Source organism: Notolepis coatsorum, assembly GCF_963971535.1.
Source record: "Notolepis coatsorum genome assembly, chromosome: 1".
Taxonomy (NCBI): Eukaryota; Metazoa; Chordata; class Actinopteri; order Aulopiformes; family Paralepididae; genus Notolepis; species Notolepis coatsorum.
The window spans coordinates 215,693,104-215,710,603 of NC_140165.1; the positions used below are offsets into that span (position 1 = coordinate 215,693,104).

General features: G+C 41.8%; 1 protein-coding gene across 1 annotated transcript in view; it reads right to left on the minus strand.

Moving 5' to 3' along the window:
• Positions 1 to 17,500, minus strand: part of dscamb (Down syndrome cell adhesion molecule b) — a gene marked incomplete at both ends in the record, with an annotated part of 450,395 nt that overhangs the window by 5,265 nt on the left and 427,630 nt on the right. Inside the window, 2 exon segments of the mRNA XM_084312177.1 lie at positions 8,983 to 9,285; positions 12,393 to 12,593. Of these exon segments, the coding sequence (XP_084168303.1) occupies positions 8,983 to 9,285; positions 12,393 to 12,593 (504 nt within the window).

The following is a 17,500-nucleotide window of genomic DNA, read 5'->3' on the forward strand; positions in this document are numbered from 1 at the left end:
TCCTATCACCCTTCCTATGCTTCCTAACATCCTTCCTATGCTTCCTAACATCCTCCCTATGCTTCCTATCACTCTTCCTATGCTTCATAGCACCTTCCTATGCTTCATATCACCCTTCCTATGCTTCATAACATCCTTCATGCTTTCTAACATCCTCCATATGTTTCCAGTAGTACTACTACTGTATGTACTATACACACTGAGTACTACTACTGTATGTACTATACATGGGCGGAGTTTATGGGGGTTCAGGGGGTGCATTGCACCCCCTGGTGGCCGGGGGTGAAATTGCCTTTTTTTTTTTTTTTTTTTTTTTTTTTTTTAAATCAAGATTATTTTTATTTTAATAAAATTATAATAATTGTGAGAAACAAATCTGAATTCTATTATGTTTTGTTTTACAATACATTCATTTTATAGTAGTAATCATGTCACATTATAAGGCGAACCTTCTGTAGTGTGGCAGTGAAAGGGTTAACGGCAACGCGCGGCCAGCAGCAGCAGCAGCAGCAGCGCGATACAAAGCCACTTATTCTGAGATGATAATTAATGTATCTGGATAACCAATGCACGAATTTTGTCGAGGCAGGTAGCGTTATTTCGGGAAAATTGATATCTATAGCCTGGTATATTTTTCGTCCACGAAAAATGGAGGCTGTAATAATTATTATTGCTCGAGAGTCTCTATGAATAATAATAATTAGAGCCTAAGTCAGTTAAAAATGATCCCCCGTAGTGCTGTGTGTGTGAGTGTGTGTGTGTGCTGCTGTACTACCTAAATAAAATAAAAAATTAGGGGTTAGGGCATTGTAAAAACGCTAAAATAATAAAATAAAGGTCAAAAAATTTTTTTATAGTTCGCCAAGCAGTCGCACCCCCTGGCGTCAAGTTCAAACTCCGCCTATGGTACTATACACACTGAGTAGTACTACTGTATGTACTATACACACTGAGTACTACTACTGTATGTACTATACACACTGAGTAGTACTACTGTATGTACTATACACACTGAGTAGTACTACTGTATGTACTATACACACTGAGTAGTACTACTGTATGTACTATACACACTGAGTACTACTACTGTATGTACTATACACACTGAGTAGTACTACTGTATGTACTATACACACTGAGTAGTACTACTGTATGTACTATACACACTGAGTAGTACTACTGTATGTACTATACACACTGAGTAGTACTACTGTATGTACTATACACACTGAGTAGTACTACTGTATGTACTATACACACTGAGTAGTACTACTGTATGTACTATACACACTGAGTAGTACTACAGTATGTACTATACACACTGAGTAGTACTACTGTATGTACTATACACACTGAGTAGTACTACTGTATGTACTATACACACTGAGTAGTACTACTGTATGTACTACACACTGAGTAGTACTACTGTATGTACTATACACACTGAGTAGTACTACTGTATGTACTACACACACTGAGTAGTACTACTGTATGTACTACACACATACTATAAGATTGCAGAGGATGTGAAAGTATGTCAGTGAGAGAAACCTTTTCAGACTTAAAGGAGGAAGGCAACACCACAAAACAGTATGCCTCTCATTTTGCAGAGCCTCCGGTGAACACGTACTGTGTGTATGTATTATGGGCAGGGGTGTAGCTCCAGATTCTGGGCCCCATGAAAGAATGTATTTGTAGGCCCCCAGTGAATGCGAGCGCGAGTTAGCGCGCAAGAGGATTTTTTTTGGGGCAATTTTTTTATTGATGAAAACGCATAATATGGTTTTTACCTATACATTCGGATCAGCACTGTTGGTGGGTGAGCCTAGTAAAGGATGTCGCATTGCGTTCATCTTCAATGAATGGACCAATGCAATAGTCTAACAAAGCCCCCCCTCTCTCTCTATATATCTCACACACACACACACACACACACACACACACACACACACACACACACACACACACACACACACACACACACACACACACACACACACACACACACACACACACACACACACACACACACACACACACACACTTCAGAAACAAACATAGTATCAATGAGAGCATCAATAATACACCTGAGTGATGTCTAGTAAGTGCTGGGCCCTTGGAATCATCCTAAGCTACCCCCCCCCAGCTACGCCCCTGATTATGGGTTGGAAATGGCAGTGCTGCGCTTATAATTGTGGGTTCCAAAAACCGGATTACAGGATTGCCAGTATCAAATGACGAAATATCAATCCTAGGGTGATATTGTTGGAAATGGGAAACAGTTGATGGATGAGTCTCCGTCAGCTCTCAGTCTCCCCTAACTGTTTTCAGTGTGTAGACCTAATCCATGCTGCATTGCTATTTCCAATCGGTAATACTGACACTTCAACATTCCAGAGGCTCTCCTAAATGAAGTGTAACAGTATGGTGTTTTTAACGTTAAAGAACTTTATAGGGCTACTAGGGCTTTGGGAAACCAGGCCCCGGTTTGCCACTGCTGTGTCTATTGGGCCCTGTGACCAAACTCATGTGTGAATCTGACTATTCCTTATTCCCCTCAACCCTTTTTGTGTCAAGGACCCCCAAATTAAGACAGAGTAAGGCAGCTGATCCCCATTTGATAAGATTATATCTCTGTGACCCCCACCTGAGCAGTTCTGTCGTTGATTAAAGGTATAATGAGAATAAAAAAATTGATAAATAATGTATACAAACATAATGCCTTGTCTCCATTAGCTATGTTCAGCCTGGCTGGGGCTAGCCATGGTCTAGCATGGTATGGTATGGTTGCATTGCGTTTCTTGTAAACTTGCCGGTTGCTAGGCAAGCTTTCAAAATTCACACCACCAACTGTTGTACACAAACTAAAAGATGATGATACAGTCCCAGCCAGCTTTGGCCAGGTCTGGCCAGGTCGTGAAAGGTGGCTGTCTCAGCTGGGGTCCAGCCAGATCTGGCCAGGTTGTAAAGACAATGGAGATGCTCACTGTGTGCCAGACAGGCCACAGCATGGCTAAACCTGGCTAGTGGAGATAAGGCAATAATCCCTCTCAGTCATCACTTAAGACCCACTACAAGTGTGTGGGGGTGTGTTTATCTGCACAGACCCCTCCCTTTGACTGGATTTTCTTTCTTTCTATTTTGCTGTGCTCTGGACCTTTCTGGGAGTCAACATTTGCACAGTGCATTATTGTGCGATGTATCCCCTCCCTACTTTGCCATTGGCAGTCTGTGGTTCTCTGCACCCATTGTCCAAGAAGATGATGGCTTGTGTAACGTTTGGGCTTTTGCTCTCACTTAGGAATAAAAGTACTAGCGCCACCCTGGAGTATTTCACCCTTTCCTATATACACATTTGGGTATTAGAACCTTTAAAACCATTTGGGTGGAATACACCTTTAAAATGATTCAGGGAAGACACATTTTGGTATTAGAACCTTTAAAACCATTTGGGTGGAATACACCTTTAAAATGATTCAGGGGAGACACATTTTGGTATTAGAACCTTTAAAACCATTTGGGTGGAATACACCTTTAACTGTCCTGCTACTGGTGCATCACTGTGATCCACTGTCCTGCTAACCATTTGGGTGGAATACACCTTTAACTGTCCTGCTACTGTTGCATCACTGTGATGTACTGTCCTGCTAACCATTTGGGTGGAATACACCTTTAACTGTCCTGCGACTGTACACCTACTGTACTGCTACTGTACTGCTACTGTACACCTACTGTACTGCTACTGTACACCTACTGTACTGCTACTGTACACCTACTGTACTGCTACTGTACACACCTCCTGCACATTGTGATGGGGCTGTCCTGCTAACCATTTGGGTGGAATACACCTTTAACTGTCCTGCTACTGTTGCATCACTGTGATCCACTGTCCTGCTACTGTATTATAACCTTTAAAACAATTTGGGTGGAATACACCTTTAAAATCATTCGGGGAAGACACATTTGGGTTATAACCTTTAACACTATTTGGGTGGAATACACCTTTAACTGTCCTGCAGCCATTTTACCACTGTCCACTGCCATGCTACTGTTGCATCACTGTGATGCACTGTCCTGCACTGTCCTGCTAACCATTTGGGTGGAATACACCTTTAACTGTCCTGCTACATCACTGTCCTGCTACATCACTGTGATGTACTGTCCTGCTACATCACTGTCCTGCTACATCACTGTGATGTACTGTCCTGCTACATCACTGTCCTGCTACATCACTGTCCTGCTACATCACTGTGATGTACTGTCCTGCTACATCACTGTCCTGCTACATCACTGTGATGTACTGTCCTGCTACATCACTGTCCTGCTACATCACTGTCCTGCTACATCACTGTGATGTACTGTCCTGCTACATCACTGTCCTGCTACATCACTGTCCTGCTACATCACTGTGATGTACTGTCCTGCTACATCACTGTCCTGCTACATCACTGTGATGTACTGTCTTGCTACATCACTGTCCTGCTACATCACTGTGATGTACTGTCCTGCTACATCACTGTCCTGCTACATCACTGTGATGTACTGTCCTGCTACATCACTGTCCTGCTACATCACTGTCCTGCTACATCACTGTGATGCTACATCACTGTCCTGCTACATCACTGTCCTGCTACATCACTGTGATGCTACATCACTGTCCTGCTACATCACTGTGATGCACTGTCCTGCTACATCACTGTGATGCTACATCACTGTCCTGCTACATCACTGTCCTGCTACATCACTGTGATGCTACATCACTGTCCTGCTACATCACTGTGATGCTACATCACTGTCCTGCTACATCACTGTGATGCTACATCACTGTCCTGCTACATCACTGTGATGCTACATCACTGTCCTGCTACATCACTGTGATGTACTGTCCTGCTACATCACTGTGATGTACTGTCCTGCTACATCACTGTGATGCACTGTCCTGCTACATCACTGTGATCCACTGTCCTGCTACTGTTGCATCACTGTCCTGCACAGTACAGGACACAAAATGATTTAACTGCCTCTCCTTTCCTCTCTTCTAATTTGTCCTGATTGCTAATTAACGCCTGCTGTGTGTAGTTGACTCTCCTTCATAATGCTCACCTGTTGTATTCTCTCATTGTCAGTTCTTCACTGAACCATACGTGAGTACCTTCCTGAAGCATGTGTTATCGCTCCCACTTGGAGGCTAACTTTGATTCCGCGGTCGGTATCATGCTTGACATTATTGTATTCATGTAGTACTATTTAAAGTGTATTCTCGTTTAGTGAATTGTGGACACTGAGTTGTCTCGCCTTTTCAAGTTTTTTCGTGTTATGCTCCGTTGTGCTCAATAAAGGACATTGTTATTGTGAAATAGCACCATCGCATTCTGCCTCCTCTGTTCTACTCTGCACATGAGTCCAACACTCCTACCCCACCATAACAGGCTTGTTCGCTTTCGAATCCAAAGTTGAACATAAGATATGTTTCTGACAACATTTTAGCAATAAGATTGATATGATATTGCTAGATCTTGAGTCATATTTGATCTGCAATGCCTACTGAAATCAGTCAAACGTCACATAATGGCATTTCAGCCTATAAACACACATTGTTTTGGTGCTCTATTGACATCTAGAGGCTGGAACTACTTATTTAAGTCCAGAATTTCACAACTGTGTCTATACTGTCATTGAGGAGATACCCATGGAGAAAGTACAGCGTACGATCAGAATAGTCACTCTTATATATTCTCTCATTGGGCTAACTTTTGCTGAATTCAAAAGTATTGATCAAGTCTGTGCGTTGGTCACTGTTTTTAACTATGCAGCCGCTGCAATAAAATAGCTTTTTAAATTCTGTACCTGCAAACGGAGTGCCTTGTTTTTTTTGTGGGGATCCATGCTTTTATGGACATGGCTTTTGACGTTGCATGCAAGGGATATTACCAGTATTGTTCCCAGTGTTTGTTAACATACCTTAAAGTGTAAGTTCAAAGCATGTGTTTTTTGGCCTAATTATACTATGGTTCGGATCCAAGTCTCTAAGGACCCGACTTTGAGAACCACTGACTTTTTCATTGTTTTTCTGTGAGCATGTCATGATGTCACAATACAACTGACTATAAACAGTGGACACCTCGACAGAAACTGAATTTTGGACTCCTAGCTGTATTTCCTACTCATCAATGATCAATGATTCCTTTCTCAGCACAATCCATGCTGTTCTTCATACTGAATACCTGCAGCTCCAGCTAGTTAGACACAAAACCAATGCAATGTTAATGGCCCCCAGTGATTCACTAGGAAAGAAGTTAAGTAGAAGTGTATGTGTAAATAAGTAATATCAAGGGGAAAACCCCCAGAATTGTACCCTTAAGAACCAGATACAACTCTTTAATTTTATGTCACCTAGATTATTGTGCACCAGTATGGTCCTCTGCATCCAAAGGTCAACTAAAGAAATTGCAAACTGCCCAGAACAGAGCTGCAAGGTTAGTTTTACATTGTTCCATGAGAACAAACACCATCACTATGCACCGGCAACTCTCATGGTTAACGGTAGAGAATAGGCTGGTTTTCAACACAGTTAAATTTTTCAGGAACACTGTCTTTTCGTCTCAACCTGTTTTCTTATACAAACAAATTGTCAGGTTCATTCTTATTTTACTAGGTCAGCTGATGATGGACAGATTACGTTACCACGTCCAAAATCAAATGCTTTAAAGAAGACTGTTGTTTATCGTGCCATCAATCATTGGAATAACTTCCCACTGAACATAAGTAAATTGAATAGTAAAGTGTCTTTCAAATACCACCTGAGAATGCACTACTTAAATATGTGAGCAAAATATTCTGATGTTGATAATGATGTCTACAATGTTTCACTGTTTTTAGATTATCATTGTTAATTGTGATTGTCATATGTATCTCATGTTGTTATGTTTTGTGTTTTCTGTTGTCTTTCTGTGTGGACCCCAGGAAGACTAGCTCACCACTTAGGTGACAGCTAATGGGGATCCTTTTAAACAATAAACAATACAACCCCTAAATGTAAACGAAGCTCCCTAATGCACCCTAACATTACTGATTAAGATGTTTGGCACCTGACTGAAATGAAGGCCTGTTTAAGGGGTCTGTCTACTAAAAGTGCAAAGTATGGGCAATTAGGGAATGAGGATTTTTATTAAGGGGTGTGTGCAATAGATTCAGGCATTTTTAAGCTCTTTTCTTTTAGGGGATGGGATAATTGTTCCCTAGTGGCCACAGCTTCATGTCTTGTCCAGCCACGCATGGCTAAATGAAAGTGACACCGTGGGTTAGTGCTCGGTGATGCCACGCAACGGCATTCTTCTCAAAGGCTAATATTACACTGAATGGCCTCCATTGTTGCGGTAAAGTGCTGGCGCAACAATAGCTTGAGATTGAGTTGACGGATAGCCTCTGCTTGCCCTCATTCGCTGGCTGGCTGCTGACAGGAGTCAGCTGGCCTCTGTGTACCGTATGCATGGATCATGTATTGATAATGAGACGTGGAACTCAAACCGCCAGCGGATCTGATAGTCTACACCCCTGTCTGGTGGGGCTTCTGGTAGGTACATCCCTGTACTGTACACACATACAGACACACACACACACACACACACACACACACACACACACACACACACACACAGTCCCCTAGTCGTGCTGCCAGGCACCCCCAACAACCTGCCCTCAGTGGCCCCAGAGACACATAGTGTAACATGACATTGGAGGGGATGATGGATAAGGTGTGTATGTGCGTTAGGGTTTGTGTGTGTGTGCATGCGTACATGCGTGTATGTGTGTTCATGTGCACACGTGCCTGTACACTTAAACTGTATATGTGCATAGATCAGTTTGTGCAAGTGTGTTTACACATGTGCGCTTACACACTGTATGTACATGGATCCGTTTATGTGTGTGTGTGCGTGTGTGACGTGTCTGTTTGTATGCGCTTCCTTGGACCCACTCCCGTCTGCGTGAGGTCAGCCATCCGTCGGCACACAGTACCAGACACTGCAATCCATCCACCAGAGGGGCAGAGGCTGCGGAGCTCCAGGTCAGCTGAGGCAAGGCTGAAAGGGGAGAATTGCACCACCACCCACTTGGCTCCCTCAGACTGCACACGCAGCTGGAAGAGAGCTGAGCCTCCTCGCACAGAGACGGGCCATTTTCTTACTTTTAATAACATTTACTCTTCACAGAGGATTAAAAACGTGTCGGGGGGGGGGGGGGGTGTTATCGGAAGAGCTATATTTCATGAACATTATCGAAATGTGTAATACTGTAGGCGTTTCTGCTGCGCGAAATATAGGCCATGAAAGTTTTAGTATAGGCTTACGGAGGACTTTCTCTCTGGCCTTGGGCCGTGCTGATGCACTGTACTCATAGTGTGTGTGTGTGTGTGTGTGTGTGTGTGTGTGTGTGTGTGTGTGTGTGTCGTACAGCTATGTGCACCAGGGTTGGGATGAATTCACTTTCAGTCCAGTGACTTGATCTTAAGCCTGGTTTGCACCATACTGCATCACATGCTTGTTTCACCACTGTATAGTGTGTGTCTATGTGTGTAGGACAGTGTATTGTGTATTGTGTGTGTGTGTGTGTGTGTGTGTGTGTGTGTGTGTGTGTAGTGTGTGTGTGTGTGCAGGACAGTGTATAGTGTGTGTGTGTGAGTGTGTGTGTGTGTGTGTGTGTGTGTATGTGTGCAGGACAGTGTATAGTGTGTGTGTGTGTGTGTGCAGGACAGTGTATAGTGTGTGTGTGTGTGTGTGTGTGTATGTGTGTGTGTGTGTGTGTGCAGGACAGTGTATAGTGTGTGTGTGTGTGTGTGTGTGCAGGACAGTGTATTGTGTGTGTGTGTGTGTGTGTGTGTGTATAGTGTGTGTGTGTGTGTGCAGGACAGTGTATAGTGTGTGTGTGTGTGTGTGCAGGACAGTGTATAGTGTGTGTGTGTGTGTGTGCAGGCCCCTCCCTCACCAGGTCGGTGGGCCTTGGGCACAGCCATGTTCATGACCCGGCTGACGTCCTGAGGTTTGGGCGGCGAGGCGGTGAAGCGGCAGATCCCCGACTCGGAGGGCGTGCTGGAGGTCAGGCTGTCGGTGTAGTCGTTGGTGCCCGCCGTCATCTGCTCCGAGGACGTGTCGGAGATGAAGCACTCGGTGATGGTGAACTTGGCGTGGCGGAGTTGCTCCTCCATCTTGGCGTGCTCATAGGCCCTGGCCAGCTCCTCGTAGGTGGAGGAGGCGCTCTCCGTCGACACCATGCTGCTCCGCGCGCGGTCTGGAGGAGAGGAACCGACGCGTGGCTTTAATGACTTTCATGAGCTGTGGATGTACAGACCAGTACGGCACCGGCTCCGAGGAAACACAAGAGGGACCAGTGCTTCACACCAGAGTGTACGAAACATTATGAGCGGCTATCGGTTCAGATTAAGACCCATCATGAATTGATATGTGTGATTTGGGATCTACACGGTGTACAGAACATCCAAGCATCTGATGAACATCTTAATCTTAAACACGTTAAATCATCTTATATAATGCACAGATGAAGGAGATTTTCTTTTAGAGAATAGAAACATGGACATCAACATTAGCCCTTTCGGATTAGAGATGTTGGGAACTGAACTTTCTAATGATAATTGTCACAATGAGAAAGAACCCCCCCCCCCCCCAAAAACGTACATCTGAAAAGGTTAGGAAGTTGCTCCTCATCATTTCTACGCAACACCTTAACCACCCATTGGATGAGATGCCTGGGCCCTCATTTATCAATAATGCGTAGAAAGGGTTCTATTTTTGGTCCTACGCACGGAATTTAGAATGTCTCTACGCACAGAAAAAATCGGGATTTATCAACCGTGCGTACACAGGTCATACGCACACTCCGTGTTGATAAATACCAATTGTTCTTACCGTCTATGCTCGTGCACGATTATCCATATATGGTAATGAAACACCCCCATGGGATGTGTAAAAATGGACTAAGCCGAGCGAACTCTGAGAAACTTCACTGAAAGCGAGATTGATCACGGAGGTCTAACCAACTAATTTAACGCACTGTCGAACCAAGAAGACACAACGCGTGTTACGGGAGAAATACGCGACAGGCTGACGGACTTGTACACGGTGATGTTGGATATCAACGACTCCCTAAAGACCATTGTTGCCTGGGCAGCGCAAAATACTAATAAAGCCCGTTAACCTGTTTGGCGTTGGTGTCATAATAACAATGCTGGAATATGAATGCCTTTTTTCGTTTCGTTCTTTTAAAGTTCGATTGGCTACCTGGTATAATATGATTTGTAGAGGCATACAATCTATTTTGATGTCGGTATTAGGTAGCCTATATAAATTATATATAATAGCATATCCTACATTATGGAACAGTAACTTGCGCATATACAACGCATGGCACAGACACAGAGCCCTGCAAAGCCTGCATACAGTAAACTAACTTGATCGTTAATCTAACTGTTGTCCTTGTATCTTTAGCTGCTAGGAAACTGCTTCTCGACTACGAATTAAAGCCACGATTGAAAATAATGTACTTCCTTTCTTGACAATAGCCTATAACAATAATACGAGAGCATACAAGAACAATGAATCTCACTGCCATGTAGCCTACGCCATGTGTGCCTGCGTATGTGATCAATACAAACTCGAACTTGAATTCAATCACGTCTGTGCGGGAGCGCACAAATAGACTGTGTTATCACAATGTAAATAAAAACGTGCACTGAAAAGTTACAGTATGTAGATGGTTGATTATTTGTATGACAGTCAGTAAACAGTCAGTAACTTTTTGTTTTATTGAATTGAAAACGTAAAAGCAAACTGGCAATAGAAAATATGTTCAAAATAATCTAGTTCCCTTAAAACACTAACACTAAAATAAGAAAATACACAGTGGAGTGTTTTTGCTTTAATCCCTGAATATATTGCATGGGTAGATTTATATAAAACATGCTCTATGAGCTCTTGTCTGCATTGCTGTGGCGTTTTGGAGGTGGCTGTTCCACGTCTGACATGCGTCAGGTCTTGGGGGTTCCAGCAACGGGATGCCATTTCTAATGGCCAGATTATGGAGCACACTGCAAGCCATGACGATGTGGCAAACCTTTTCAGGCCGGTACTGCAGCGTGCCCCCTGTGCCATGCAGACAGGCAGAGCCATCGACCTTTCAGCAGGCAAATTGAACGCTCCACAGTGACTCTTGTGCGCGAGTGTACCCGGTTGTAGATGCGCTCCTGTTGGGGTTGATCAGAGGAGTCATCAGCCATGGCTTCAGTAGATAGCCCCGATCCCCTGCATTTAAGTGATATTTTAATTACAGATACCCCAGTAATAACATTACAATTTAGTGCGTTCCTCCCGGCCACCGGCAATGACTTATCAGCCAAATGCAACGATAAATAAATAAGATGCATTCATTTGGAAAGACCTATTCCAAATGCTATTTATAGGGTTTGACAATAATTACACTAATGTGGCTATATTTTACAATTAACTATAATGAATTACGGGTCATACCGAACACGCCAGTGTTGAAACTAATGCACGAAAGCTTATTTCCGTGTGCAGTCTTCATATTCTACCGCTGGGCGCCAGGTACGCACGGTCTGAGCTGTGCGTAGATATATGCACAATGTCAAGCACACGTTCAAATTGATAAGTCCCACACTTAGAAATGATCGTACGCACGGTTTACGCACATATTTGTGCTTACGCACCATTGATAAATGAGGGCCCTAGTTTTTAGTTTTTTACTTGTATGGTGAGTGTAGATGCATACAGACAGAGCATGGTATGGTAAAACATCCATACAGACTAGGGATGCTCGATATTGGCTTTTTTACCGATACCGATATACCGATATTGTCCAACTCTTAATTTCCGATACCGATATCAACCAATACCGATATATGCAGGGTTTCCCCGCCCAAAAAATGTAATAATTTCAGGTAATTACATTACATATCTCTTGTTGTGGAATTAACACAACAATATGCATACTTTTGACAATAAATAAAATCAGAATTTGTTCTTACTTGCTTGCCTGGGTAAATAAAGGTTATAGAAATGTAAAAAAAATTAAATAAAAAAAGTGTATTTCTTTTTTTAAAACCGATACCGATATTTTCCGATATCACATTTTAATGCTGATATCGGCCGATAATATCGGTAGGCCGATAATATCGGACATCCCTAATACAGACACATACTAAACATGCTAATATTATGGAAAAATACGGTACAAAAAACACCCACACACAAAAATGTATACTCAACAACAACAGTATCCATGTACAACTCATCTGGCTTCTTCTCGATCTGTAAACATGGTAAATACGTATATATATACCGTGTCATCCCGGGTGGCCTTACCCGTGTCCTGTGATGGACTGACGCTGTAGCTGTCGCTCTCCTTATCCACGGAGCCCGTGGCGCGGGGCGTGGGCAGCCTCCAGTCGGTGGTCAAGGTGTGGGAGGAGCTGGTGGGGTGGGGCCGGTTCAGGGTCCACTGGCTGGCGTAGCGGCTGCGAGCCGCGGCAGGACCGGCTTTGGCAGTGCGTCGGGCAGTGGGGTCTGGGTGGGGCGAGAAAGGGAACGTTTGGCTTTGGCAGTGCGTCAGGCAGTGGGGTCTGGGAGGGGCGAGAAAGGGAACGTTTGCTGGGGAACTGTTGGACCGCATCTTTTCTTCCCTGTTTCTGAGAGAGAGAGACGTGACAATATATAGGGAACATCTAAACGAGGATTGAGACAGAACTGAACCCGGTTAAAATCAGACACATGGCAACGTAATGTTAGGTGCAAGCAGGGGTGTAAAGTACTTGAGTAATTGTACTTCGTTACAATACAATTCGTTACGTGGTGATTCTGTCACGCTACTATGGCTGCTGCACTAGAGTAGAGTACAGAAAGCACAGTAAGCCCAGGGGTGTAAAATACTTGAGTAATTGTACTTTGTTACAATTAAGTATTGTTTTTGGGGATTTGTACTTTACTCAAGTATTATTAGGTTTATATACTTGTACTTTTACTCAATTACATTTCAGAGAAAAAAAACATTTGACTCCTTACATTTAAAATGCAGACCTACAAAGTAGGGGGCAGCGGTGGCCTAAAGGTTAGAGAAGCGGGTTTGTGACCGGAAGGTCGCCAGTTCGATCCCTGGGACCGGCAGGAAAAATCTGCCGCTGAAGTGCCCGTGAGCAACTGCTCCAGTGGAGTTGCTCAGTGGCCAATGGTGTCAGACTGTGGTTGTACTGGGCAGCTCCCAGGTGTGAATGGAACTGTGTGAATGTGAAGCTGGGCGTTCCTGAAAAAGAGCATCTGTGCTCAGCGAACCTATCCTGGGTAAATAAAGGTTAATAAAAGAATAATAATAAAAGTACAAAGTACAAATCTTGCAGGTCCAACTATTTTAATTCGTATATTTGTTTCTCTGGCCGAACTAACGTTAACGTTATTAATCCTTCGGCCGCACATTATTTAAAAACAGCCAATCAAATCCCCATCAATGGAAAATTAACCCGCCCATACCCATGCTGATTGGTCCTTGTGCAAGACTAGAAAGTGGGGATCTTTGATTAAACACCTGCTATCTTTAACTTTTTAATACTTTAAAACGTTTAGACTTTTACTCAAGTGTGTTTTTTGCCAGATACTCAACTTTTATTTGAGTACGATTTTGAGATGGTACCCATACTTTCACTTAAGTATAATGTCTGGGTTTTTACACCCCTGGGTGTAAGCGACTGTAATAGCTGTTGTAGAGCAGTGGCATTGTTAGCCCTGGGCTTCCGGGGCTTTAGCCCCGGATGTTTTTCTCCTAGCCCCGGAGCTTTAAAAAAAGCTTTTTTTTTTTTAAGATGTCAGCATCCCCATTGTATGTGCTGAGTGTTTATTATCATTATTATTATTATTATTATTATTATTATTATTATTATTATTATTATTATTATTATTATTATTATTATTATTATTATTATTATTATTATTATTATTATTATTATTATTATTATTATTATTATTATTATTATTATTATTATTATTATTATTATTATTATTATTATTATTATTATTATTATTATTATTATTATTATTATTATTATTATTATTATTATTATTATTATTATTATTATTATTATTATTATTATTATTATTATTATTATTATTATTATTATTATTATTATCATCATCCAGGAGGGAAAAGACACTTTGGATAGTAGGGACTGCATCTCTCCCTGTCCTGACCAGGAAACACTTTGCAACTGTGATCTCTTCTGGCAGTAGTTGGATATTGTAATGTGTGGCGAGGGGTTGCAGCAATTCCACTGAGAGAAACTGGTCTGAGGCTGGATAACATGCCTGTATGCCTCTCATAAATTGTTATCCAACTCATGAGAACCTGCTCTCAAGCTCTTGCAGCATTCTGTCGAGGACTGGATAGAACAGTCAAATCAGTCAACATTTCAACATGGAGAATCACAACAAAACATGTCCCAGTTTTCATGCTACTATGTGCATAACACTGTAAGCTCAGCAAATATCAGACACACATAAAATACTGTATCCAGTACAGGTTAAAATTACAGTAAAACAAAAATTTTTAAGAATTTAAATAGAATACAGAAAATACTAGACATTATCTCTTTGCCTAGCTGGATCTGGCAAGAGAATTTTTTGTTGTGATTCTCCATGTTGACATGTTGACTGATTTGGGTATATGGAGAGAAAATGTATATTTTCATCAGTCTGCATCATTGGTTGTCTTGTGTAGTGTTTGGTGAATGTATTGTATATTTTCATGTTCTCTGTGTACAGTACTTCACTCTCCTTCCATTTTGGTTGAAGACAGGTGAACTCACCTGCTGCATTTTTATAGTGCTTAAACCTGATTGGTGTATCTACAATTAAGCAATGGTGTGTTTGTGCATCTGATGGCTGTGTTTAACCAATTGGCTCATATGTGCTGGACAAGCAGATCAATACTGTGGTGGGAAGGAGCTTTTTCCAGCTTAGGAGGCTGTCCAAGGTCAAACCTTTTTTATCCCGTTCCGTTTTTGAAACGGTTATCCATGCTTTTATGACCTCTCGCCTTGATTACTGTAATGCCCTGTACGTGGGCGTCAGTCAGGCCTCCCTCTCTCGTTTGCAGTTGGTGCAAAACGCTGCTGCCCGTCTGCTGATGGGAACGCGAAAGCGGGAGCACATTTCCCCTGTGCTGGCTGCCCTCCACTGGCTTCCTGTGCGTTTTAGGATTGATTTTAAGGTTTTACTGTTTGTTTTTAAATGTTTGAACGGCTTGGCACCGGGTTACCTCTCAGACCTGCTGGAACCCTATGTTCCTCTAAGGTCCCTCAGGTCCTCTGACCAGCTCCTCTTGGCCGTTCCAAACTCCAGGCTGAAGCTTAGGGGGGACCGTGCTTTTGCAGTGGCAGCCCCAAAGCTCTGGAATGAGCTGCCACTGCATGTTAGGCAGGCCCCCACTCTGCAGGTGTTTAAATCACGCCTCAAAACACACTTATTTGCTCTGGCTTTTGTTTTTTAAACCGTTTTTTTAAGATTGGCCTCTTTATGTGACACATTGTACTGTTTTATTATGTGCTTTTATTACATTTTTATGTTTTATCCTATGTTTGTGGACTTGTACAGCACTTTGGTCAACTTTGTTGTTTTAAATGTGCTATATAAATAAAGTGGATTGGATTGGATTGGATGTGTGGTAATTTGACATTCTGTGTCTAATGTAATGCAAGTGTGTTTAGTGTTTTGCAAATCACTGTGTGTATTGTTTTGCAAAAAGTGTGAGGCTGACATTGTGCTTATAGGGGTGCAAATCTGGGCCTATGTTTTGCTCCTTGAGTGTAAGGTTTTGATAATTGTGTAATACTTTTGATTTGAGTGTTTATGCAATTGAAGAAAACTGTAAAGACTAGAGATTAACTGTTTATTTCTTTTGTACATAGGCTGTGCATATGTTTGTTTGTTTGTTTATTTGCTTATGTGTATGATTCTTAATCTGCGATCGGATTCATATGTCCCCTCCGCTGGCCTGAGATCCACCAGCAGGACCCACTGAGCTCTCTGGCGGTTCAGGAGCGCCATCTGGTGGCCGATCGGCGCAATCGCTTAACAGGATGTGCCATAGAGGTTGTGCTAGACGTCCGTAGTACTTCCAGGCACTCGCTATAGGTCCCGGGACTCTGGCTCGTCACGCTACACAGTGATCGATTGCCAATAACTCGATAAACAACATGATTTGGACGTATATACCATTATACAAGCTGGAGATGGACCGGGTAAATTTACATCCCATAATGATAAGATTTGAACTCTACGATGATCGCCCAACGGCGCGCGGAGACTGGGGTGAGTTTCAGCGTGTAACGTTACCGTCTTCGATACTAACTGCTATTATCAACATTTGACCCACATTAGATGATTGGTATAACGCTGCCCACGGAATTATAAACGCCCCCTAGCCCATCCGGTCAACATCAGATGACGTGTAGTAACTTCTAGAAGTACGTCTAGTTGGAATTTTTTATATCGCGCTGATTGCCATAAAACTGTATTGCATCATCAATATAATGCATTTGGGGCTATAGATCACGTTCTGGAGAAAGCTGCAGAAATAGATGAAAACATACTTATACATTAGACCATACTTTACTATGAATATGTTAATGAAAAAGTTTAACGTTGCTACACAATGAACAATACATATAGGACTTTGAATGGGCCCTAATAATGGCAATGTAGCAATAGAATTTAAAAAGTTATAGCCATGCAAAGAAGGGGTACTTCTCCATAGACAAATAGAGCCGGCAACCTATGGTATATCATGAATTTAACCCAAGGCAACCAAAGTGTTAACTGTGTTTTTATTTTGTTATTGGTGTATATGTGTGTATGTATGTACAGTATATGTATATGTATGTGTATATGTATATTAGTACTCCTGTTGGGGCCTCTTGGACCAGATCAATGTTTTATCTGGCTAAATAAAGGTTTGATTTGATTTGATTTGAAGTCTTTATTTCGAACATGCAATGAATACAACAAACAATAACAAAAAAAGAAAGAAAAACAACTCAATCTGCATGTTCGAAAAGGAGTAGGAAGAAGTATACACTTATTTAATCCTACCCCTTTTCCACTACTCAAATGAGTGTACTATTTTAAACATAAAAAAGAAAAGAAAAAAAAATATATATATATATATGCAAAACAAAAAACAAAAACTATATATGTATAAAATAAAATAAAATAGAAAACAAAATAAAAATGTAAACATAAATAAATAAGAAACTGATGATTTGGTCCTGTTAACTTTGAATAAGACAATTAACTAAATGGTGATTTCATTGGATGTGCACTGTCAACTAATGCTTGTATATCTTATCGTGTGTTGTCATGTTTGTTTATGTGTTTGTTTAAAAAATTATAAAAAAAAAAAATACAAAAAAAAAAAAACTGTTAACTTT